Genomic DNA, 27,076 nt, shown 5'->3' with positions numbered 1-27,076 from the left:
AATAATGACATATATTAACTAACAACACACAATGTTTCTTTTAAGGATACACAAAGACTATTGACATTCATTATCCGGTAGTAGAGAAACAGTATCTTTCATAGAAAAAATTTTCATTTTAATGAAGTACAGCTTATCAGTTTTTTCTTTCATAGGTCATGCTTTTGGTGTTGCATCATAAAAAGTCATTGCCAAACCCAAGACCGCTTAGAGTTTCTCCTATTTTTCTTCTAGGAGTTTTGCAATATTTAACATGTAGGTCTATGATCCATTTTGAGTTAATGATAAATGTGAGGTCTGTGTCTAGATTTATTTATTTATTTATTTATTTATTTATTTATTTATTTATTTATTTGCATGTGGATTTCTATTATGTTACAGCTTTACTTGTTGGAAAGACTCATTGAATTGCCTTTGCTCCTTCGTCAAACTTGAGTTGAATGTATTGAATATTTGCGTAGGTCTGTTCTGGGCTCTCTGTGTCATTGATCTATTTTCCTATTCTTTTGCTGATACCACACTGTAGATTTATTGTAAAGTCTTGAAGTCGGGTAGTGTAAGTTCTCCCAACTTTTCTTCAATATAGTGTTGGCTATTCTGAGTTTTTTGCCTTTTTGTAAAAATTTTAGTATCAGTTTGTTGACATCCACTGAATAATGTGTACCTCAAGTTGGGAATAACTGACATCTTTACAATATTGATTCTTTCTATCCATGAATGTGGAAATATCTCGCCATCAATTCGGAAGATTTTGTGGACAAAGAAGTAGGAACAGAAGGAATTCAGAATTCCACCAAAGGGTTGCTGGAATGACTCCCGATAGGACATGCTTTGTTATTATGTGAAAACTTGTTGAGCAAATAAGTTTGTAAAATGTGTTTTTTAGGTTTGCTCACTTATATTTTGCATTGGCTTGGGCAGCGCCCAGTGTATGTTGTCTGTGAAGGGCTGAGGTGCTTGCTCTCAGGGTGGCAGATTGCAAATTGCAGGATACCTTCCTGCTTGGGAGGAGCCATTGTATTGCTAATGTTTGCTGGGGAAGGGGTTTTTTCTCAGCCTGGGTTTTGGAAGAAGAGAAGGTGTGCAGAGGTGGAACCTGAGCTGAGGGGCCTTGGGAGCTCTGCTGAGGCTGGTGGGGGCCTTTGATTCCAGGAGGAACCGGAGAGTGCGTCAGGGCTTTGAGAGCTCTGAATGAGAGGGAAGTGGTCTTCCCTGCATGTTTGCTTGTCCACGGTACGAGACTTTAATAAACAAATGGCCCACCATTTTATGGCTCCACTGTTTCTTTACCATCTGCTTGAATCCAATGAGAACCTGCATGGCCAAGCCAGTGGCAGCCACTGGCAGGACACAATTTCACTTTCTTGATGAGAGAAAGTTTGAAAGAAGCTGAAAAGGTGAAAGGGTGGGGAGTTGGTGTTAGAGATTATTTCAGTGTTCAAAATCTTAAAAATACAGTGACTGGCATATTTTAGAGTCATATTTTTAATTAAAAAGGCTGGTAACATTTGTCCATATTTATTTTCTGGGTTTTACTTTACAAATTTAAGTACTAAAATATCTAGTAAGCCTTTGTTTTATTTTCTGTTACTTTGAATGGTAGGTATAAGTAAGGTGACCAACTTTTATACAGTGAAAAGGAGGACAAAAATAAATTGAAGAAAACAATATCGTAAATAAAAGAAACATTTTATTCATTGCAACAATAATACACTATAATGATAAATGCATAATAAAAACATTTAATTTATATTGTAATTATGCTTATATGCCTATTAATTTTTAATAATGTAAGAAAAAAGTACTCATTTAGATACAAATACATCAGTCACATTACACGCAATGGATTGACTCTGCATCGATTGAACATGGACATTTACAGATTAGTCTCCCAATATCAAAAAGGAGGACACTTCTCGAGGGAGGACACAACTTACAAAAGAAGGACTGTCCTCCCTAAAGGAGGACGATTGGTCACCTTAGTATAAGCCACATTGGGTTACTATTTCTATAAAGTCTCTTTGGCGCCCTTTTGAATCTGAGGTCATATTAGGGTGAGTTTGGCCTCTCTTACTGTGCTAGGCCTAGTAAGAGATTATATTTAAGTAAACATAGTGAATGGTTCTGGCTTTACCTTCTGAATCTGGGTTTGGTTTCAGGCTATTTAAAAATAGCTTAATGTTCTGAAAATAGACAACTATCCCATTCTACAAATAGTTTATTGACCTGTTCATTCCATGCTTGCTTTTCCTGAAGGACCAGTGCCATCTGATCCTTTTTCTCTCTTGTATTTTGCCTATGTGTATCTACAAGATGTTTTATTTAAATAATAGTGTTTAGTTAACCTTATTAAAAATTAAAAACTAGAATTAAATAAGAATTACCTTTTAGAAACAAAATTTAAGGAATTTTTGATTTAAAGTAAAAAATAAAGGAAAAAAATTAAAGTGTTTTAAAATAGGCTGTAGTTACCACATCTCCTATCTTCCTGTTAACTGTTTTCACAACATATATTGTGGTTAGGTAGAATTACATAACTTGGCTGTGTTTTGATTGCATGTTGTAGATTTCTAAATAGTTTTGACAGTGCAATGTGTTGTTATACCTGAGCCACAATGAAATGGCTTTTTCTCCCCTCGTTTCTACTTTGCATTTTTCTTCTTATTCTTGTTCATAAAAATTGCTTTGTTATAAAGAGTATGACATGATGATACTATTTTTCATAGCTCTTGAAATAACCAGTTACTGTTTCTTGAGAAAGGTTGATAAATGGAAATTCTTCTTTTTGGAGGAAAGGATATCTGTGGTCTTACTCCTGTTTTATTTCAAAATTCATTTTCAGGGAGTTAGCTTTAACTCAGTTGTCAGAGTAGAATACTTTTGAAATTATAAGGTTGTTTTTGTGATTTATTCTTACTTGCTTAGTATTTTGAAATGGAATTTATCTATTTTTATTTCCTATACCCATATGGCCCATGTCTTCTCAAGGAAAAACTTTCCACACCGTTAATTTTAGCTAGCCGTCTTGCTTATTACTTACTACTATTGGTAACAGCTGTTGGTACTGGTTAATTTCAAAGCCACAGCAGTTGGGAAGAAAATAATTTTGATCGCCAATTGAAATTTACCTCTAAAATCAATCTTTTAAATGTTATCTTTTTTGAATTTATTTATATTTGTCTTATCATGACCAACACAAAATTTGCATAAATCTAAAAGCAAAATATTCAAAAACATGCCATGTAGGAAGTTAAATCATAAATATTTATTACTTTGGAGAGATTAAATTGTTTATTCTGACATTCAATCTGGTTTCTTCTCCTCTTTTATTAAATTCATGGTAAATAAAAATGAAAATGACAGCTAAAATATTTTTTAAAAACTGTATGCCTTTTATTATTTTTTTTTAGATTTTATTTTTTCATTTTTAGAGAGAAAGGGGGGGGGAAGGAGCAGGAAGCATCAACTTCTACATGTGCCTGGACCAGGCAAGCCTGGGGTTTCAAACCCATGACCTCAGCATTCCAGGTCAATGCTTTATCCACTGTGCTTCTACAGGTCAGGCCTGTCTTTATTATTTATTTATTTTTAAGATTTTATTTATTCATTTTAGTGGAGGGAGGGAGAGAGAGAAAGAGGAAGGGAGCAGGAAGCATCAACTCCCATATGTGCCTTGAGCAGGGATGCCCAGGGCTTCAAACCAGCAACCTCAGCATTTCGGGTTGATGCTCTACCCACTGTGCTACCATAGGTCAGGCATAGGCCTGTCTTTTATTTTATTTATTATTATTATTATTATTTTGTATTTTTCTGAAGTGAGAAGCAGGGAGGCACAGAGAGACAGACTCCTGCATGTGCCCAACTGGGATCCACTAGGGGGCGATGCTCTGACCATCTGGTGCGTTGCTCCATTGCAACTGGAGCCATTCTAGTGCCTGAGGCAGAGGCTATGGAGCCATCCTTAGCACCTGGACTAACTTTGCTCCAGTGGAGCCTTGGGCTGTGGGAAGGGAAGAGAGAAATAGAAAGGAGAGAGGGAAGGCTGGAGAAGCAGATGGGCACTTCTCCTGTGTGCCCTGACTGGGAATTGAGCCCGGGCCATCTACATGCCGGGCCAATTATCTACCACTGAGCCAACCATCCAGGGCCAGCTATCTTTCATTTTAAAAAAGATTTTGCTTATTGATTTTAGAGAGAGGAGAGAGAAAAAGAGAAATGGGGAGGGGAGGAATAGGAAGCATCAACTCGTAGGTACTAGTTGCTTTTCCACCAGGCAAGCCCAGGGTTTTGAACTAGCGACCTCAGCATTCCAGGTTGAGGCTTTATGCAGTGTGCCACCACAGGTCAGGCAAGTTGTGTGTGTATTCAAAAATTACTAAATAGAAAACTATTAAAAGTTGCTAAAATTTAACTATTTCTATAGGAGTTTTTTTTTTATCCACAGTAATGAAAATCCACTGCTTTGCTTCGTGTTGTAAAGGATGTTTCATATATTTGAAAGGCATAGGTTTTGGAATCCTAGAAACACAGCTTCAAATTTAGCTTCACTATTTACTAGGTCTACAATTGGTAATAAAATTCATATTACTAAATTTCTCTCTGTCTGATTTTCACACTTGTGTTCTGAGAATAATACCTACCTCATAGGTATTACCGTATATTTCTCACTTAGCACTTACTTACAAAGTTTTATGCATAATACTTTTCATTTTGTTGACCTTAAAAAACAAAAACCACTTATTTTACCAGTAAAACAGATTTATTCAGGAATAGCAGAGGACTTGCAATTCAGGAAAAGCAAATGATGGCTAAGCATAGTCACATCCAAAGGACAGAGAAGAGGGGCTTACTTTTTGTTTTTTTTTAAGTGAGAAGAGGGGAAATAAAAAGACAGACATCCGCATACCCCCTCCCATGCCACCCCTGCCGCCCCCCTCTGCAATCCCCATCTGGGGCTGATGCTCTGGAGTAGCTTTCCTTTATAAGGGAAAAAGAGGAATTTGGGAGGGCTATATGTAAAACCTGGTGCAAACAGCACTTCATTGGCTGAATATAGCAGTTTCTCACTGGTGGGCTGTAATCAGGAGCCCAAACCTGAAGGCAAACAGCTAAAGAGATTCTGGTAATGATTGACAAAGGTGGAGGTCTTTTGATGGACAAGGAGAAATTCTTCCTTCTGGTGTGGTTTGTCCTCCTGTTTGGAGTCTCTGTGGTAGTGCATGACCCCTTCACCGCTTCCCAACTCCATTTTAAATAAAGTTTTCTTTATTTTTTTTTTATTTATTTTTTTATTTATTGTAAATTTTTTTTTTTAAATTTTTATTTTATTCATTTTAGAGAGGAGAGAGAGAGAGAGAGAGAGAGAGAGAGAGAGAGAGACAGGGGGGAGGAGCTGGAAGCATCAACTCCCATATGTGCCTTGACCAGGCAAGCCCAGGGTTTTGAACCGGCGACCTCAGCATTTCCAGGTCGACGCTCTATCCACTGCGCCACCACAGGTCAGGCCTATTTTTTTTTTTAATAATGTAGTAGGTGCATAGTAAAACAGGAATCTCCTCCTCTTTGCTTCCTTGTTTCTTTGATATCCTGAGCTTTTATTATTGTATTATTATTATTATTATTATTATTATTTTGACAGAGAGTCAGAGAGAGAGACATAGGGACAAAGGGACAGACAGGAAAGATGAGAAGCATCAATTCTTCGTTGCAACTCCTTAGTTGTTCAGTGATTGCTTTCTCATATGTGCCTTTCTCATATGTGCCTTGACTGGGGGAGGGAGGGATACAGCAGAGCAAGTGACTCCTTGCTCAAGCCAGTGACCTTGGGTTTCAAGCCAGTGACCTTGGGCTTCAAGCCAGCTATCTTTGGGCTCAAGCCAGTGACCATAGGGTCATGTCTATGATCCCACGCTCCAGCCAGCGACCTCAGAGTTCCAAACCTATATTCTCCGCATCCCAGTCTGATGCTCTATCCACTGCGCTACTACCGGTCAGGCTATCATTGTATTAAATATGTTGAAAATGTCTGTAGGTTGCTGATTAAATTACTGAAAAGACCAGCCTGAATACATTTAAGTATAAGCTTTATTTTGAAGTAAAAGGGAATTGCTACCCAGATTTACTGGTAATACAAATTACTTTTATGTCTCTGAAGTGAATTAAATCAAATGATTTGTTTGAGTCACAGAATACGCTAGGAACTCTTTCTTATTTTTTGTGTTTTTCTGAAGCGAGAAGGGGGGAGGCAGAGAGACAGACTCCCGCGTGTGCCCAACTGGAATCCACCCAGAAAGCCCACTAGGAGGTGATGCTCTGTCTCCTGCAGTTGGGGCATTACTTCTTTGTAACTGCAGCCATTCTAGCGCCTGAGGCTGAGGCCATGGAGCCATCCTTCTCTGCCCAGGCCAACTTTGCTCCATTGGAGCCTTGGCTGTAGTAGGGGAAGAGAGAGATAGAAAGGAGAGGGAGAAGGGTGGAGAAGAAGATGGGCGCTTCTCCTGTGTGCCCTGGCCGGGAATTGAACCCGGGACTCCTGCACGCCAGGCCGACACTCTACCGCTGAGCCAACTGGCCAGGGCCTACAGAGCACTTTCTAAAAGAAAAGACTAGAGAAGAAAGGAGGAAAGGCCCTTTTTGTTGCTTTTTCAAACCTTTGTCTTCATATTATAGCAATATTTTGTCTTTTACTAATTTTAATGCAAAAAAATTGGCCCCATGTAATTTTTTTTTTTTATTTATTCATTTTTTTTTTTTTTAGAGAGGAGAGGGAGAGACAGAGAGAGAGAAAGGAGAGACAAAGAGAGAAGGGGGGGGGGGAGCTGGAAGCATCAACTCCCATATGTGCCCCGACCAGGCAAACCCAGGGCCTCGAACCGGCGACCTCAGCATTTCCAGGTCGACGCTTCATCCACTGCGCCACCACAGGTCAGGCAGCCCCATGTAATTTTAAAAACTCTAGGTATCTGTCTTAAGGAACTAAGTTTTTGACATATAGTTAATGAATATGAAGACAGGTATTTACTGTAGCCTTATTTATAAACAGCTAAAAAAAGTAGCTCCAACACAGAAGTGTATAGCTGATTTTAAAGTAAATTGTAGGGCCTGACCTATTGTGGCACAGTGGATAAAGCATCAACCTGGAAGGCTAAGGTCACCAGTTCAAAACCATGGACTTGCCTGGTCAAGGCACATATGGAAGTTGATGCTTCCTGCTCCTTCTCCCCCTTCTCTTTCTTTCTCTCTCATGACTCTTCTCTCTAAAATGAATAAATAAAATCTTTAAAAAACCCAGTAAATTGTACATAAATGTGATAGCTAATTTTGTACTCAAATTTTGCTTATCAAGGTAAACATTTTAAGGATAGAAAATTCTTAATACACACTAATTATTTAGAGATGTTTTGATATACTTTAATATTTCATAGCTCAAATTTAAAGTTTTATGTGTTCTTAACTATGTGAAATTTATAGAAAAAATAGGAAGTATGTCAAATTACAGGTATCATTAGAGGATGAGATTATAATTGACTTGGTACTATAGATTCTTTTCTGTATTTTATAATGTATCTATAATGAGGTATTACTTTTATAGTGAAAATATTCATGTCACAGACATATATATGTAGATCTCAAGTTTTTTTTTTGTTTTTTTTTTTTAGAGAGGAGAGGGAGAGACAGAGAGAGGAGAGACAGAGAGAGAAGTGGGGGAGGAGCTGGAAGCATCAACTCCCATATGTGCCTTGACCAGGCAAGCCCAGGGTTTTGAACCGGTGACCTCAGCATTTCCAGGTCGACGCTTTACCCACTGCGCCACCACAGGTCAGGCCGATCTCAAGTTTTAGTTGAAGTATACAGAGAAAAGTACATATAAAAATGTTCAGCTTAGTGAAGGTTTACAAACCAGCACTCATATCTAGAAGCAAACTATTACCAGCACCCCAGAAACATGCCTTGTGCTCCCTTTCAAGAATTGCTGCTATCTTGATGTCTAACAGCAAAGATTATTTTTATGTTTTTGTTCTTTATATCTGGAATCATATAGTCATAGTTATTCTTTTATGACTAGCTTTTTTCCTCAACATTATGTTTGTGAGATTCATTGATGTTGTATATGTAGTTGTAGCTCATCCTTTCTCATTGCTATATAATTTGCCACGTGTGAATAAAGCATTATTTATTCTTATGTTATTGGGCATTTGAATAGTTCTCAGTTTGGGGTATTACAGTTTTTGATCTGTCCTTGGTAAGCACATGTATGCATTTCTGTAGTGCATGTACTGGGGACTGATTGTTTGGTTAGAGTGTAATTATGCTCTGCTTTAGTAGATACTTTCAGATTGCCTTATCCAAAGTGATGATACCAATTTACACTTCTACAAGCAGTATATGAAAATTCCCTGTTGTTCATATCCTTGTCAATATTTGGTATTTTTCATCCTTTTTCTTATACTCAGCCTGGTGAGTATGTAATGGTAATTGTGGTTTTAATTTGCATTTTATTAATGATTAGTGATGTGAGAAATCTTTTTCATGTTTTTGGTTGTAAATTATGATAAAATATTGTTTAGTGTGCAGTTTTGTATCAGATATATTTTAGCTTCAATCCAGGGATCTGAATTATAAGAAGTATTTTACTAGTGTTTTATGCACTGAATGATACTATAATTCCAACCAATATCACAGTTATAGGTCTTAAAAAATGTTGCTATCACGTCCAATAATATGACATAAAATGAGATTTGGTGTGAGTCTTTCAATGCTGTTTTTATAGTTGAATTTTATTTTCCTATTGACTTCAGTTATAAAATTGCAGATATGTTCTCATTTAAGAATCTTGCAGTAGACGGAGTTTAAATATTTTGGCAAAAACAAGGAAGTTGATAGACTATTGGTTGTTGTAATCAGAAACATTGCTAGACTCAAATGAAATAATTTTTACAAAGTACTACACAGATTTTTTTTTTTTTTTAGAGAGAGAGGCAGAGAGAGAGAGAGAGAGGAACATTGAGCTGTCCCTGTATGCCTTTTATTTATTTATTTATTTATTTTTTTTTTACAGAGGCAGAGATAGACAGGGACAGACAGGCAGGAACAGAGAGAGATGAGAAGCATCAATCATCAGTTTCTCGTTGCGCGTTGCGACTTCTTAGTTGTTCATTGATTGCTTTCTCACATGTGCCTTGACCGTGGGCCTTCAGCAGACCGAGTAACCCCTTGCTGGAGCCAGCGACCTTGGGTCCAAGCTGGCGAGCTCTTTGCTCAAGCCAGATGAGCCCGCGCGCGACCTCGGAGTCTCGAACCTGGGTCCTTCCGCATCCCAGTCCGACGCTCTATCCACTGCGCCACCGCCTGGTCAGGCTATGCCTTTTATTTTTATTTATTTATTTATTTATTTATTTATTTATTTATTTTTACAGAGACAGAGAGAGAGTCAGAGAGAGGGATAGATAGGGACAGACAGACAGGAACGGGACAGACAGACAGGAACGGAGAGAGATGAGAAGCATCAATTATCAGTCTTTCGTTGCGACACCTCAGTTCATTGATTGCTTTCTCATATGTGCCTTGACCGTGGGCCTTCAGCAGACCGAGTAACTCCTTGCTCGAGCCAGCGACCTTGAGTCCAAGCTGGTGAGCTTCCTGCTCAAGCCAGATGAGCCCACCCTCAAGCTGGCGACCTCAGAGTCTCGAACCTGGATCCTCCGCATCCCAGTCCGATGCTCTATCAACTGCGCCACCACCTGGTCAGGCTACTACACAGATTTTTGTATTACTTTTATAGTTTCAATAAGTTTAAAATGTTTTTAATATCTTGGTTTTATTTCTTTTTTATCCACTGATAACTCTTATTCCTAACTGTGCATGTGTAGTTCTCAGAATATGTGACCTTCTTCCTATTGTCTGAGTCTTTAGAACAAGGTGGAAAGCTCAGAACAATTAAAAAACTCTCCACAAAGAAACTCAATTATATATATTTATATAGATAAATTTATAATTTAATTGTATTAATCTTGTTGATATTTTAAGATTATATTGTAATGGCAGGCTATTGAAACACAGTTGGACTTGTACTGAACACAGTGCCTGACTCATGGGCACTTAATATCTATTTGTTGAGTGGATGAAACATGACAAAAATTCTGCTCTTCAGGTTTTGTTGGAGCTTCTACTTGTTGTCCCCTACCTTCCAATCAGACTTTTGTGTGTGTGTGTGACAGAGACAGAGAGAGACAGAGAGAGGAACAGGTAGGGACGGATAGACATGCAGGAAGGGAGAGAGATGATAAACATCAATTCTTCGTGTGGCACCTTAGTTGTTCATTGATTGCTTTCTCATATGTGCCTTGACGTAGGCTGGGGGCAGATACAGCAGACTGAGTGACCCCTTGCTCAAGCCAGTGACCTTGGGCTCAAGGTGGTGAGCCTTCCTCAAACCATATGAGCCCATGCTCAAGCTGGTGACCTTGGAGTTCGCACCTGGGTCCTCCACGTCCCAGTCTGATGCTCTCTCCAGTGCACCACTGCCTGGTCAGGCAGACTTTTTTTTTGTAAAAAGTATTTACTAGCCTGACCTGTGGTGGCGCAGTGGATAAAGCGTCGACCTGGAAATGCTGAGGTCGCCGGTTCGAAACCCTGGGCTTGCCCAGTCAAGGCATATATGGGAGTTGATGCTTCCTGCTCCTCTCCCCCCTCCCCCCTTCTCTAAAATGAATAAATAAAATCTTTAAAAAAAAAAAAAAGTATTTACTTACTGTAAGGTCGGTGGATAATGGAGGATGGTCACGTGGGGAACTCAGAGCCGCGAACTTTGGCTAGGACCACCTACAACCAAGTGCGCCAAAGGAGGCTTCACAGGAACCGTTTGGGAAAAAGCGACCGTCTGCCAGCCAGTGGGATTTCACCACATCATGTTAGCTCAACTTCCCTAGAGGGACCCTTTAAATATCTCCCACGCGGTTTAATCCTTGCAACTTCCCTGGCCTCTATCTTACCTCAGGGCCAGGGAACCTTGCCAGGTAGGATGCGCTGTACTCAATAAAGCCGTTTACTATTCCACACTTCGTGGCTTCGAGCCCTCTTCCTTCCTTCTCGGCGGGGAAAAATACCTTACATTTTGGTGCCGAAAATCCGGAAGGAATTGAAGTCCGCAAGGACCGCTCCTCTCCCCTTCCCCTCCGAGAAAGAACCAGGATCTCCGACCTTCCACCCACTTTGGCGCACGGTGCAGTAAGTCCCCTGCCTCTGCCTTCCTCTCAGTTCTTTCCTCCGAGACTCCCTGTCCGAAACCGTAGCTACACCAGGGAAGTCTTTTCCGTCCGTCTGAGTGTGTGTGCTTCGGAGACGTCTGGAGCACATCCACTTTACCTTTTACGTCCGTGGCCGGACCTTGAGTTTTTAGGATGCTAATACTCAAATCTGACCACTCCGAGGACTGAGGGTGGCTGTGGGGGCACAGGAATCTCCCTCCTTAAAAGAAGAAGAAATTGTTCTTCTTCTCCGCTGTGGCCAGGCCACAGAACCCACTGAATTAGCTTCCTGAAGGGACTTTCAGGGTTAACACCCTCACCAATTTAACTATCGCCAAAAAAGCTGGGAACTGATTGGAGATCTCTTACATTTACGGCTTCTGATTATTTGCGCATCCGTCTTTAATCTCTGTGTTGCCTGTTCCACCGTGCAGGTCTTTTCTGGCCAGAGAAACCTCACCTAAAACCTCCACTGCTAATCTTTCCTTCTCTGTGGACTCCCAACTCTCTCTCCCTCCTGTCTGACCCCCGGGAGCACCTCTCTCGGGACTTTTCTCTGGTCCCTCTGCGGACCTCTTTTGTGTTCGGATCTCTTCTCTCTGAGAGCCCCCTCCCCTCCCTTCTCAAAAACCTGTTTCTTATTCACCACTACCATCTCTTTCTCCTCCCCTTCTGGCCATGGGCCCCTCCCTTCTCCACTGTGCTCTTAAACCCCTCCTCCATCAGACCATTCTCAGCCTGGCATTGGCTCTTACACCAGTTTTCAGGACGTCCAACCCCAATTTTCTTGCAGGAAGTTCTGGCCCTGTCCTGCCTTTGGCTCCAGCGTTTCCTGTAGGATCTGGGTGCCGGGCTCCCCACGAGCCCCCCTCCTCTTATTCCCAATCCCCCAAACCCCTATCTGGAACCTCTGAACACGGCATTTAAAGTTTTTAATGGTCCCAACTAGTAGAAACAGGCCAAGGCTGAACGCAGGGCCCGCATGCAGCAGAAGGTATCACTCCAATCCCAGGCTTTTGTGGCAGCCCTAAGGCCGACAGAGCAACAAGGGCAAGGCACAGAGGGTGTTCTACCTAGGTCCGGGCCGCCAAGAGGATCCCCACCAGGAGCTTGCTTTAAGTGTGGCAAGGAGGGTCATTGGTCCCAGCAGTGCCCCTGCCCGAGGCCGCCCATTAAGCCCTGCCCTAAGTGCAAGCAGCTCAGTCTCTGGCGGAGTGATTGCCCCTTTGGGCAACAGGCTTTTCCTCGGTGCCTCAACGTGGAGGACAAGCCGCCCGAATGGGAAGGCCAATGCAGCCAGGTGGGTGCATCGCTTGAACTCCTAGGACATGGCCTGGACACGGAGAACCCAGGGTATGCTGCAACAAGTGGGTAAGTCCATCTCATTTCTTGTGGACACGGGGGCTGCCTTCTCTGTTTTGCCATCACTCTCTGGACCTCTAGTTCCCTCACAGGTCTTGGTTATGGGAATGGATGGGACCCCTTTTTTTCCCCTTTTACGTCACTCCTGACATGCAGTTTTGCCTCAAGCTTGCCTCCTTACAGGACCACTGGCAATCGGAACCACTGGACTCCATCCATCTCCAGTTCACCAAAAGGCTGAACCCTACAAATTCCCCTATTAAACCCCTTTTTAAAAAATCCTTACAGGAGCCTGACCTGTGGTGGCGCAGTGGATAAAGCGTCGACCTGGAAATGCTGAGGTCGCTGGTTCGAGGCCCTGGGCTTGCCCGGTCAAGGCACATATGGGAGTTGATGCTTCCAGCTCCTCCCCCCTTCTCTTTCTCTGTGTCTCTCTCCTCTCTCTCCTTCTCTCTCTCCTCTCTAAAAATGAATAAATTAAAAAAAAAATCCTTACAGGACTGCATCCACGAAGTTTCTCCAATCACAGCCACACAGATGTTCCTCCTGACACCCTTCAAAGCCACCACCTTCTGATCTCCCCCTCTCCACGACACCCCTATTCAGCAGGAAGTAGCCAGATGAATAAACGGCGCCCCTTTTTCTATTTAACACAAAAGGTCAGAATGTAAGGTTGGTGGATAATGGGGGATGGTCACGTGGGGAACTCAGAGCCGTGAACTTTGGCTAGGACCGCCCACAACCAAGCGTGCCAAAAGAGGCTTCACAGGAACCGTTTGGAAAAAAGCGACCGTCTACCAGCTAGTGGGATTTCACCACGTCATGTTAGCTCGACTTCCCTAGAGGGACCCCTTTAAATATCTCCCACGCAGTTTAATTGGTGCAACTTCCCTGGCCTCCATCTTACCTCAGGGCCAGGGAACCTTGCCGGGCGGGATGCGCTGTACTCAATAAAGCCGTTTACTATTCCACACTTTGTGGCTTTGAGCCCTCTTCCTTCCTTCTCAGCTGGGAAAAATACCTTACACTTACATTAGTAAATTATACTACCTAGAGATGTAAGCCCTTTAAGATAATGTTTTTGCTTTCATTTTTATGAAATTTGAATTGGGGATCTTGTAAAATTATTGTGACTACTATTTACAGGCCATAAGATGGAAAGTGACTTCTGATGTATCTGAATACAAACCTTAAAGAATATCAGCTTAAACACATACTAAGCTCAATTGGTATTGAACTGCCTTGGAGGAAAATATGCCATAATAGCATGAACCTTGTGTTGGTTTAGAGAGAAAACTGTTCTGTAGTCACAGCTGAGTCTGGGGGCTGTGGTCAAAGAATATATCTAGCATCTCCCTGCTGCCATATTTAGTTTAGTTATTACCTGCTCCTTTTCAACTCATTCTGTATTTTTGGAAAAGTGAAATGTCTTTCTGGGAGATTTATCTCATCATATTAGATAGTTTGAATACAGTCACTTAAACTTAATCTATTGCTGCCTGACTTGTGGTAGCTCAATGGATCAAGCATCGACCTGGAACACTGAGGTCGCTGACTCAAAACCCTGAGCTTGCCCGGCCAAGGCACATAATGGGAGTTGATCCTTCCTGCTCCCCCCTTCTCTCTCTCTCTCTCTCTCTCTCTCTCTCTCTGTTGCTCTTCTCTAAAATGAATAAATTTTAAAAAATTAATTTAAAAAATCTATTGCAATAAAATAACGATTGAATTCACAACACTCATTGCTTCACCCCAAGTACTCATAAAATTCTGGATTAGTTGATTATATACAGTTCATCGCTCTTCAGCTGCACATTATCCTTACATATTATTCAGAAATTCCTTTCTGAATGGGAACATCAAAACAACCCAGGACCAAGTTATTTTCTTGGTTGGCAGAGCAATATCAATTCTTAGCACACATGAACTCACCAACTAAGAACCACAGTTAATCCAAGATTTGGAGTTTTCTTAGCTGTGATAATTTTCTCTATTAATTTGCTTTATTTCTATTTTCAAACAGTTCTCTCTAGTGATTAAGCTGAACCCAGAAAAACATTTTTTATTTTCTTTTAAAAAGGTCTTATTTTAATTATTTTGTTTCAGAAAGGATATGTATGCTAATAAACTTTTTTTTTATCCTGTGGCAACCATGGAAATATACCATTCACATCTCCTGCTGGTGAGAGGCATAATTGACTGACAGTTGCAGCTGTGGTCCCTCTGGATCCACCATCTCATGCTTACTGAGGCCACCCACAGCAGCTATGGCTGCTGTTCAGCAACAAATTAGCATGATGGAGTAATACTGTAGCCCATTCTTATGGAATACAGAACTCCTCTAATAGGCAGAGAATTACTTCATGTATTGATGTGTTAAAAATTCTGAGAAACCTAACCACTTAAAAACAACAAACTTTTATTATCTCTGAATATCTGTGGGTCAGGAGTGACTTGGCTGTGTGATTCAGCCCCAGGGTCTCTCCACCTATTGTAATCAGGCTGTTGGCCAACAGTGTAGTCACCTGAGGGCTGGATCGTGGCTGGAAGATCAACTTCCAAGACTCAAACTCACAAAAGGGCTCTAAACAAGCCCTCAGCTCCTCACTGGCTGTCAAGAAGTTTCAGATTTAGATCCTTGCCACATGGATGTCTCCATAGGCCAGCAACGAATATTCATTTGTTGGGGACAAGTACTAATTTAGTTTTCATATTAGGTATCATTTCCTCTGTGACCCATTTCGAAACATCATTCCTAACTAAGGTTGCCAGATGTAGCAAGTAAAAATTCAAGACAATATTTGGGACATACTTATACTAAAAAAGTATTCATTGTTTATTTGAAATTTAAATTTAACTGGATGTCCTATAGTCCTGTTTTCACCCATCCTGGGTTTAGTTTGTCTTGTCTGTGCTTATATGGCACACTGTGCTACCTACCCTGTTTTTACATTACTACACTTTATTTTCAATGTCTATTTAGTTGTCAGTATTTTCCCACTAGAGCAAAACTTCTCTGTGGGTAGGAACTACATGTTTATTTTATTCACTGTTGTATCTCCAGTGCTAAGTATTGTGCTAGACCTTTATAGGTACTCAAATATTTGTGCGCTATTCAAAGAAAGAAAACACTCTCCACGGTCTTAAAATTGCATGGACTTTTTCTCTTCCATCTTTCTTCGTCATCTTCCTGATCATGATGAATGGCAGAGGAATGATAATGTTGGTAAATGACTAGGAATTCCAGGGTTCAAAAACTTGTTTTATCACTTTGTATCTAAGAGCTGGAGGTAACACCTGTTTCCTGCCTACCTTAGGTAATACCTTCTGGCTACCATGAAAGAAAAACAAAAAATTTTAAAATATTTTTTATTTATTTTGGAGAGAGAGAGAAAGGGGGAAAGAGAGACAGACAGAAACATTATCTGTTTCTGTATATGTGCCCTGACTTGGGGATCGAACCCATAACCTCTGCATATCAGGACAACGCTTTAACCAACCAAGCTGTCCAGCCAGGACAAAATAAAAAATTATTGTCTTATTTTCTAGGAGTTCTGCTGGCTTTAATGATTAGAAGCTGAGCTTTTTATATGTGGTAATAAGTATTAAGTAGCAGTAAGGACATAATGCTCTGAATTTGAATCTTAGCCTTGCCACATAATAATATTGACTGCTTACCATATTCCCCCATGCATAAGATGATTGTGTAAGGTATTTTCCACCGAGGAAGAAAGAAGGATGTAGCCACCAAGTGTGGACAAGCAAAAGCTTTATTTAGAGCGCATCCCGGGCAAGGTTTACTGGTCCGCAAGACAGGGGCCAGGGAAGTCGCACAGTTTCTCCCGCCCAGGGGGTAATTTATAGCGTTGGTAAGGTGGTGGTGGGTTGATATGACATGGTGAAATTTTATTGACTGACAGATTTTTCAAAATGCTCCTGTGCTGTTTCTTTTGGTGGTCATGGGTGTGGGCGGTTTTGGCCAAAGTCCTCATACCTGGTTCCTCGTGTGACCTTCCCCCATTGCCAACCAACCTCACAGATTGCATGTATAAGACACACCTTAATTTTGGAGCATGAAATTTGAAAAAAAAATGTATTACATAAAATTATTGAACTCAAGTTTTATTCATCATAAAATTCATACAATCACTGTCAAAACTTCCATCCACTAGGTTGTCCTCATCTGGGTCTGATGACGAATCACTGTCTTCAACAATGAGCACAAAAACAAGCGTGAAAAAGCGGGAAATGCAAGTAAAAAAAATCTACAACCACTGTATAAGACACACCCAGTTTTTAGACCCCAAAGTTTTTGGGGAGAAAAATGCATTTTATACATGGGGAAATGCAGTAGTTGTGTTCTAGAATGTCAGTTTTCTCATCTCGAGACAGGAATAATAATTTCATCTCAAAAAAGTCTACCTCATAGGGCTATAGTGAAGATGAATGATAAAACCTATGACCTTACCTAGCACAGTGTCCGTTTTTGGCACAGGGTAGATACACAGCAAATCCCCAATGAAGCTTCTTGGCCCTGGCCTATTGTTACTCCTTGAGTCATTCTGGCTTTTGCTTAATAGACATTTGTATTTCTTCCAACTGTAGATTCTCAGCCAAACATATATCAAATACCTGAACCAGTGATTTCTCTCTTACTGAGATGGATTACTATGACAACACTTGAGTAGAGTAAAGCTAACCTTTTTATATCAGTCTAGCATAGCTAATTTTTTATATATGTAGAACTTGTTAAATCCTATTCCCAATGATGGAAGGAAACTACTTTGAGGGATCAAAAATGGCTGTTTCAATGATTGGTTGTCTGCCACAAACCAGTTATCCCTGTGGTAACTTTTCTGATAATGTCCTGCTTAAAACCCAAAAGATAAATCTCCTAAGATCCCACTCAGTCTGTGTTTCTTCTGAAAAATCACGTTCAAGTGTAACTTACGGTCCTTTGCTTCTCGGGAGGTTTCTGTCCTTATTGTCCTCCCATGCAATATCCCCAGTTATGTTTTTTCCTATATTCCCCAATGTTTTTCAGTTTAATGAGTATGGAAATTGAGTCTCATATATATTAAGTGACTTAACACAGGTCATTCATGTAGGCAGCTGGGATTTGAAGCCAGATCTCCTGGCTCCATTGCATTCCAGTTGTTTCATTGAGTGAGAATTATGAGGTGTTAATTTTTTAGTATTGTGAAGTGCTATGCATAGATACACAATAACACTTTTGGCAGAGGGGTTTGTTGACCAGCACATAAGCTAAATAACAAAAGATAGTAAGTGTCAATGATTCATAAAACAAAAAATAAAGCTGCTGAAAATCAGAATTATTTCTAGTTATGTTGAATTTTTGGATATTTATCATTTGTGTCTAGATTCTTCTATTTAGGATGATGCTTTTGAGATTTAGTCATACTGTTGTATCAGTTCTTTTTTTATTACCTACTAGCATTCCATTTTATGGATGTGTACCATAATTTGTTTATCCATTCACGAGTTGATGAACATTTGTGTTGTTTCCAGATGTGGACTATTATGAATAAAGTTGCTATGAATATTCAAATACAGGCTTATGTGTTGACATAGTTTTCATTTCGCTAAGGTACCTAGGAGTAGAATTGTTGGGTCATATGGTAAGTGTATGTTGAACTTTATAAGAAATTGCCAAACACGGGTCCTGAAGTGTCTGTACTAATTTGTATTCCCATCAGCAATATATAAGAGTTCTAGTTGCCTTGTGTCTTTGTGAGCAGTTGGAATGGTTAGTCTTTTTTCATTTTAGCTATTCAAGTGGGTTTATGTGGTATCTCAGTGTGGTTTGAATTTGCATTTTCCTAATGACTAATGAAGTTCTGCATCATTTCATGTGCTTATTTGCCATTGGCATATCTTCTTTGATGAAATAATTTACATTTTTGCCCATTTTTAAAATTGGGTTGTTTGTCTTTATGGGTTATTATGTTATTTTGGATATGTAAGGCCAGTATATGTGGCCACGGCCATGCAGATGCAGGTTCTCATTGGATTTGGGCAGATGGGAAAGGAACTGTGGAGTCAGAAAATGGTGGGCCATTCCATTTATTAAAGTCTCGTAGTGGTGGACAAGCAAGCAGGCAGTGAAGACCGCTTTCCTTTTTCATTCCAGACTCACAGGCCCCCACAAGCAAAATAGCACTCTCTAGACAAACAGTCCGGGTGGAAATCTCAGGGCTCCCAAGCCCCTCAGCCCTCTCTCTCTCTCTCTCTCTCTCTCTGGTTTTCCAGCAAAACAGGATGGTGGGGGTAAAATCTCTTCTCCAGTAAACAATAGCAAACAATATCTTCTCCCAAGCAGGAAGGCAATCCACAGTTTGCAATCTGCCACCCTGAGGGCAAGCACCGCAGCCTTCCACAGACCACACACATGGCACTGCCCCTTGCCAATGCAAAATACAAGCGAACAAACCTAAACACACTTATAACAGGATATGTCTTTTATTAAATATTTTACAAATATTTTCTCCTAGCTAGTAACTTGCCTTTTATTTTTAACAGTAAATTTGGAACAGCAAATATTTTATATTTTAATGTGCAATTTATTAATTAAAAAAGAGACTTTGCATGTTTTCATGCCCTCTTTAAGAGATCTTTGCCCAAGCCAAGATTACTAAGATTTTCTTCCATATTTTTTCTCACAGTTTTATAGTTTTTGCTCTTAAATTTAAGCCTGTCTTCACTTTTTTTTAAATGTTTGAGTACAATCAGGCTTTCTTTAATTTTTTTATTTATTTTTACTTATTCATTTTTTTAGAGAGGAGAGGGAGAGACAGAGAGAGAGGAGAGACAGAGAGAGAGAAGGGGGGGAGGAACTGGAAGCATCAACTCCCATATGTGCCTTGACCAGGCAAGCCCAGGGTTTCGAACCTGTGATCTCAGCATTTCCAGGTCGACGCTTTATCCACTGCGCCACCACAGTCAGGCCTCTGTCTTCACTTTTGAGTTAACTTTTAGATATAGAGTGAGGCGAGATGTGAGGTGCATATGAAGAATTAATCATAGCAGCATCATTTATTGAAAAGATTACCCTTTCACGTAGAATTACTTTGTACCTTTGTCAAGTATCAGTTGACTATTAGTTGAGAGTCTGTTTCTAGATTCTGTTCTGAGCTAAATGTCTATGTTTATGTCAGTAACACTGTACTTAATGTAGCTCAGTAATTCTCAAGGAAGTGCAGTCATGCCCCCAGGGGACATTTAGCAGTGCCTGGAGACATGTTTGATTGTCACAACTCAGGTGGATTTACCTCTGGTACTGGTAGAGGACAGGGATGCTGCTAAACATACAACTATGCACAGGGCAGTTTCCTAGAACAAAGAAATAATGCAGTAGTGCCAGGGTGAGAAACTCTGCTATAGCTGTATATTAAGTCTTGAAATCAGGTAGTGCAAGTGTTGCAACTTTGTTCTTTTTGAAAGTTGATTTGGCTGTACTGTCTTTTGCATTTTTATATACATTTTAGAATTAAGTTTGTAAATTTCTATCAGAGTGCCATTGAGATTTTTACTGGGATTGCATTGACTCTATAGGTAAATTTGGGAAGAACTGACGTCTTAGCAATGTTGCGTCTTCCACTTTGTAAGCATGGTTTGTTGTCCTTTAGTCTTCTGTAGTTGTCAGCAAAATGTGGTTTTGATTGTGGAGATCCTTTACATATTTTGTTAAATTTATTTACAAATTTTTCATATTATTGATGTCATAATTATCTTTTATTTCAATCTCTGATTTTAATTGCTACAATATAGAAATGCAGTTATTTAGAGCGCATTGTATCTTGATCTTGTTGCCGATGAACTTGCTATAGTAAACTTACTACTAGTACATTTTTATAGGTTTCATAGGATTTTCCATACAGACCAACATTTTGTTTGTTTTACTTACTCTTTTCTTTTTTTTTTTTTCTTCTTTTTTTTTTATTTTTTTTTATTCATTTTAGACAGGAGAGGGAGAGACAGAGAGAGAGGAGAGACAGAGAGAGAGAAGGGGGGAGGAGCTGGAAGCATCAACTCCCATATGTGCCTTGACCAGGCAAGCCCAGGGTTTTGAACCGGCAACCTCAGCATTTCCAGGTCGACGCTTTACCCACTGCGCCACCACAGGTCAGGCTACTTACTCTTTTCTTATTTGTATACCTTTTCCCTTTTTTCTTGACTTGTTACATTGGCTAAGGCTCCTTTTCAATGTTGTAGTGAAAGTGAACGCCACTTCTTGTTCCTGATCTTGGTGGAAGGCATTGTTTTTTATCATTATGTATGATTTTTAGCTATAGGTTTTTTTATGAATGCTTTTTTGGCACATTGAGGAGTTTCCCATCTATTCCTTGTCTACTGAAAGTTATTTTCATAAATGGTTGTTGAATTTAGCCAAATACCTCATCTATATATATATCAAGATGAGAGTGTAGTTTTCCTTTTTTATTCTACTTATATATAGTGAATTACATCAACTGATTTTTCTTTATGGTAAACCAACATTATATTCCTGAATAAACCTCACTTAGGCATACATTATCTTTTTTATATATTCTTTGCTAAAATTTTGTTTAGGATTTTTGAGGGATATTAGCCTGTAATTTAGTTATAATGTTTTATTTGCCTTGATACATTTTTCTGAAGTATCTTTGACCTTAGCTGCCACCTTGTTTTTTGTGGGGGGTTTTTGTTGTTGTTTGAGAGAGAGAGAGAGAACCAGAAAAGGAGAGAGAGAGGGAGGAGAGAGATGGGAAGCATCAACTTATAGTTGTTTCCTTTTAGTTGTTCATTGATTGCTTCTCTTTGTTTGTTTTTATTTAGTGAGAGGAGGGGAGGCAGAGAGACAAACTCCCGCATGCGCCTGACCAAGATCCATCTGGCAAACCCACTAGGGATGATGCTCTGCACATCTGGGGTGTTGCTCTGTTGCTCAGCAGCCGAGCTCTTCTTAGTGCCTGAGGCCATGGAGCCATCCTCAGTGCTGGAGGCCAACTCACTCCAATTGAGTCATGACTGCAGGGGCGGGGGGGGGGGGGGGAGAGAGAGAGAGAAAGAGAAGGAAAAGTGAGAGGAGGAGGTGTGGAGAAGCAGATGGGCGTTTCTGTGTGCTCTGAACTGGAATCGAATCCAGGACATCCACATGCCGGGCCAACGCTCTACCACTGAGCCAACCGACCAGGGCCCATTGATTGCTTCTCATACATGCCTTGAAGGGGGGCGGGGGATGGTGGTGCTCAAGTCAAGCCATCGACCCCTTGCTTAAGCCAATGACCTTGGTATAATGTTTGTGATCCTGTGCTCAAGCTGACAAGCCTGTGCTTAAAGCGGCAACCTTGAGGTTTTGAACCAGAGACTTAAGTGTCCCAGGTCAGTGCTCTGTCCATTGCGCCACCACTGGTCAGGCAGTTGCCACCTTGTATTATCTCAGCATTATCAAGGGATTAACCTCTGAAAGAAGAGTTCTATTTACTAATATTTTTCTTTTTTAAAATTATTTTATTGATTGATTGTACAGAGAGAGGAGAGGAAAAGGGCAGGGGAGTGAGAAGTATCAACTCATAGCTGCTCCATTTTAGTTGTTCATTGATTGCTTGCCTTGACCGGGGCAAGCCCAGGGCTTCAAACTGATAACCTCAGCATTTCAGGTTGATGCTTTATTCACTGCACCACCACAGGCCAGGCCCATTTACTTATAAAAATCCTGTTGTGTTTTGAGTATTATTTGTCAGGAACTGTGCTAAGTTTGTTATGTTTCTTATTTCATATAATCTTCATAACTTCCTTGCATAAGAAGTACTCTTAATACACCAATTTTAGAAATGAGAAAACTGAGGCTCAGAGCAATTAATTTTTCCAAGTGGTAGAGATTGGAATTCAAATCATGTCTTTCATATCAGAAATTAATTTTCTAAGTAGGTTGCTCTGTGTGCATATCTTTCTTAGGAAATCTTTTATTAACATGGAACATTCTTGATAATACCAGAGGACTTTGAAGAACTATACCTCTAAATAAGAGATCATTCACCCATTATGCTAATTGCTCTTACTTTTTTTTTTTTCAAAGAGAGAGTCAGAGAGAGGGATAGGGAGAGAGATGAGAAGCATCAATCATTAGTTTTTTGTCACGACACCTTAGTTGTTCATTGATTGCTTTCTCATATGTGCCTTGACCGTGGGCCTTCAGCAGACCAAGTGACCCCTTGCTCGAGCCAGCAACCTTGGGTCCAAGCTGGTGAGCTCTGCTCAAACCAGATGAACCCACGCTCAAGCTGGCAACCTCAGGGGTCTTGAACCTGGGTCCTCCACATCCCAGTCTGACGCTATCCACTGCGCCACCGCCTGGTCAGGCTGCTAATTGATCTTAATATTGTTTGTGTGCTCACTCATTTTTACTTTATTTTGAGAGTGTCTCTGATAATTAGTGTATTAGCTCACCAGTGTGTGAGTTTTATCATGTGCACTTTATTGTGGAGAAACCTGAATATTTCTAGGTGGTGCTGCACTGCTTCGATTTCAACCTTACATCTTTTGGCAGTTTCTTCAGTTCATCCGGATTAGAGCTTCCTTGAAAGAAAATAACACTTTCTTTTTTACTATGCTTTGTTCTATATGGTCAGTAGTATCAATAAACATATTTCTGCCTGACCGGGCGGTGGCGCAGTGGATAGAGCATCAGACTGGGATGCAGAAAACCCAGGTTCGAGACCCTGAGGTCGCCAGCTTGAGCGTGGGCTCATCTGGTTTGAGCAAAAAGTTCACCAGTTCTTGAGCTTCAGCTCACTCACTGGTCTGCTGAAGGCCCGCAGTCAAGGCACGTATGAGAAAGAAATCAATCAATGAACAATTAAGATGTTGCAATGTGCAATGAAAAACTAATGATTGATGCTTCTCATCTCTCCATTCCTGTCTGTCTGTCCCTGTCTATCCCTCTCTCTGACTCTCTCTCTATTAAAAAAAAAAGGCATATTTCTGTTTATGCAGGATTGTAGTGTGGTTGAGAGTTAAGGGAGGAAAAGTAGGTCAGGAGCTGTTTCTTCCATTTATCTGTTGTGCATAGGTTGAACATGTGCCAGGTTATTGTAAGACCTTTTATTTTAGCCTCAATAATTAACTCTGGGAAGCCTGGAATTAGCTTTCAGCCAGCATGTGGGACCCTTAATCTCTTCTGTTACTCCATAGTAAAAAAGATGAAAAAATACAGAGAAGCAGAATTACAAATAGAATCAGAAACTAGAAATATAAATTAAAATATCCTATGTCTCAGGAGGATTTTCTGTGAGTAAAAGTAAAGACAGATCCTTGAGACTGAATAGTAGGGGCAGGCAGGAGAAAGGTAAGTTTTCTACCCATCTGTACTCTATCCCTACAATTTAAGGAAGCTGGGTCTTTGCCAACTAGAAACTTGGCAGCTGCCCTCTGTGGTGCTGCAGCAGCTATCTGCAGCACCCAAGACTCCTTTTCTCCCTCTCATCTCTCTTATCATTACCTCACTGCTTCCCTTGGTGACCACAGTTCTGTAAAGGCAGAGGCAGGAGTGGGCTAGTTATGGTGTCTTTTCAGATGACCAGGGAATGGTAGTAGGAAGGGGCAGAGAGAAGAAACTTAGGGGGAGTGGTATGTATTTTTTTAGGCCTTGCTTCAAATAAACACACACATGAAGTTTTTGTTTGTTTGTTTGTTGTATTTTTCCAAAGTTAGAAGTGGGGAGACAGTCAGAAAGACTCCCGCATGTGCCCAAATGGGATCCCTCTGGCATGCGTTGCTCAGTTGTGGCCGGAGCCATTCTAGTGCCTGAGGTCGAGGCCATGGAGCCATCCTCAGTGCCCGGGCCAACTGTGCTCCAATGGAATCTTGGCTGCAGGAGGGGAAGAGAGAGACAGAGAGGAAGGAGAGTGGGAAGGGTGGAGAAGCAGATAGGCGCTTCTCCTGTGTGCCCTGGCTGGGAATCGAACCTAGGACTTCCACACGCCAGGCTGATGCTCTACGCTGAGCCAACTGGCCAGGGGCTGAAGGTTTTTTTGTTTGTTTGTTTGTTTTTTGCATTTTTCCGAAGCTGGAAATGGGGAGGCAGTCAGACAGACCCCCGCATGCACCCAACCGGGATCCACCCGGCACGCCCACCAGGGGACGATACTCTGCCCATCCGGGGCGTTGCTCTGCCACAATCAGAGCCATTCTAGCGCCTGAGGCAGAGGCCACAGAGCCATCCCCAGCGCCCGGGCAAACTTTTGCTCCAATGGAGCTTTGGCTGCAGGAGGGAAAGAGAGAGACAGAGAGGAAGGAGAGGGGGAGGGGTGGAGAAGCAGATGGGCGCTTCTCTTGTGTGCCCTGTCCAGGAATCAAACCCGGGACTCCTGCATGCCAGGCCGACGCTCTGCCACTGAGCTAACCGGCCAGGGCCTGTTTGTCTTTTTTACAGAGACAGAGAGAGGGATAGACAGGGACAGACAGACAGGAACGGAGAGATGAGAAGCAACAATCATTAGTTTTTCGTTGCGCATTGCGACACCTCAGTTGTTCATTGATTGCTCTCTCATATGTGCCTTGACTGTGGGCCTTCAGCAGACTGAGTAACCCCTTGCTTGAGCCAGCGACCTTGGGTCCAAGCTGGTGAGCTTTTGCTCAAGCCAGATGAGCCCGTGTTCAAGCTGGCAACCTCGGGGTCTCGAACTTGGGTCCTCGGCATCCCAATCCGATGTTCTATCCACTGTGCCACTGCCTGGTTAGGCTGAAGTTTTTTAATTATGGAAAATTTTATATATTTATAAGAGTAAAGAGAACAGTTTAATGAATTCTTTATACCAATCACCAACTTAAACAACGCTTGGTTTGGCCCTACTTTGACTGGGGAAGACTATATCATGTTTCTAAGTGTCCAGAATTAAATAACTGAGTACATATATCATCATGTGATGAGACAGTGGGATCAGGAGAGTCTTCTCTGAGTCATAGTAAATTGGGATTCTTAAGCTCGAGTCAAGCCATGATAGACTGAACTGATTATCAGATTCTTTGCTCTGGAGAGAGAGTGTATAATTTTAATGGGATCCCAACAAGATCCTTAATCTTCAAAATAGATGAGAACCATCATATTATCTAACGGCTCAACACCAGAAATTTGATTAAGAGTTCTATGAATCTATCTTTTTTCCAACTTAAAGACTCAAAGTTGCCTCGCCAGGTGGTGGTGCAGTGGATAGAGCATTAGACTGGGATGCAGAGGACACAGATTTGAAACCCCAAGGTCACCGGCTTGAATGCAGGCTCATCTGGTTTGAACAAGGCTCACCAGCTTGAGCCCATGGTCCCTGGCTTGAGCAAGAGGTCACTTGGTCTGCTGTAGCCCCGCCCCCCTAAGGCACATATGAGAAAGCAATCAATGAACAACTAGGGTGCCGCAATGAAGAATTGATGCTTCTCATCTCTCTCTCTTCCTTTCTGTCCTTATCTATTCCTCTCTCTGACTCACTCTCTGTCTCTGTCAAAACAACAACAAAAACTCAAAAGCTAAAGTCAAATAATACCCAGGTGGACAGTAAGGGGAGAGGCCAACAAGTATTTACCCAATTTTCTCTTAGCAGATACCATACCTAAATAATTTTTTTACTCTTCAAAATGGACAGTATTTTTTTAAGCCATCATGGGTTTAGTAAGAAATTCTGAAAAACTCAAGAAGAAAATCTGGTACTTAGGACACAGAGGAAAATGATAGTTGGAAAAAATCGAGAAAGGAAAGAAGATAATATTAGATGGTATTTGCTTTCTTGGAATTATTTAATGAATCTGAAATAGTACCTAAAAGACAGCAGATTGACACAGAAGGGAACCAACTGAATATCAGCAGAGATTATAGTAATAGCTAAATGTTTATTGAGTATCAGATACTATATTAAAACCTTCATGAATTAGTTGATTAGGTCTGATTATTCCCAAGAAAGTTAAAGTAAGTAGGTTAAATCACTTCCCCCAAATTATACAACTATTAAGAGATGGGTCTCAGATTTGAATCCTAGTAGAGTGCCTATTACAGGGCTCTGAGCTTAGGGCATAGAAGGATGATTACAAAGGATCTTGAGTCAATCTTTGTACTTTCCTGTATTTTTTTTAAAAAAATTAAAGTTCTTCCAAAATGCAACAATGGAAAAGGATAAAAAAGATAAAAATTGTAGATACAGAGAATAAAGACTCAGTATGTAGATAAATAGTATTCCTGAATAAAGGAGAATAATAAATAAATAGAAGAGAAACAGTAATCAGAGGCAAAATGGAAGGGAGCATCCTAGAGGTTAAGAAAGATACAGTTACAATTTAAAGGATTTCACAGATATATGGAGAATACTAGATATATCAGGTTGAGGAATTTGAAAGTTCAAAGATATAAGCATGTAGGCAAGGGGTTAATAGGAGAGTGCTACAAAAAGCTATAAATAAAACTAATTACAGGCCTTGGTCAGTTG

The 27,076-nt window shown here is 40.7% G+C and overlaps 2 protein-coding genes across 17 annotated transcripts in view; both read left to right on the top strand.

Moving 5' to 3' along the window:
- TFDP2 (transcription factor Dp-2) overlaps positions 1 to 27,076 on the top strand; it is a 197,132-nt gene that overhangs the window by 57,688 nt on the left and 112,368 nt on the right. For 2 of the 16 annotated variants that reach the window (XM_066245226.1, XM_066245225.1), the window contains exon 2: positions 16,778 to 16,859. The exons of 10 other annotated variants lie outside the window; for them this stretch is intronic. Coding sequence is in view for 2 of the 6 variants with exons in the window: in XM_066245212.1 (XP_066101309.1) it covers positions 9,653 to 9,743 (91 nt within the window). In the remaining 4 variants the exon portion in view is untranslated. Of the gene's footprint in view, positions 1 to 9,611; positions 9,744 to 13,114; positions 13,268 to 16,777; positions 16,860 to 27,076 lie in introns of those variants that run through there. 4 more of the 16 variants (XM_066245212.1, XM_066245211.1, XM_066245232.1 and 1 more) reach the window with 3 other exon arrangements.
- Positions 1 to 27,076, top strand: part of XPC (XPC complex subunit, DNA damage recognition and repair factor) — a 286,669-nt gene that overhangs the window by 237,157 nt on the left and 22,436 nt on the right. The gene's annotated exons all lie outside the window — the stretch shown is intronic.

The sequence above is a fragment of the Saccopteryx bilineata genome, chromosome 10 (assembly GCF_036850765.1).
Source record: "Saccopteryx bilineata isolate mSacBil1 chromosome 10, mSacBil1_pri_phased_curated, whole genome shotgun sequence".
NCBI lineage: Eukaryota > Metazoa > Chordata > Mammalia > Chiroptera > Emballonuridae > Saccopteryx > Saccopteryx bilineata.
The sequence above is the reverse complement of the archived record's forward strand: the minus strand, read 5'-3'. Positions and strand labels throughout refer to the sequence as shown.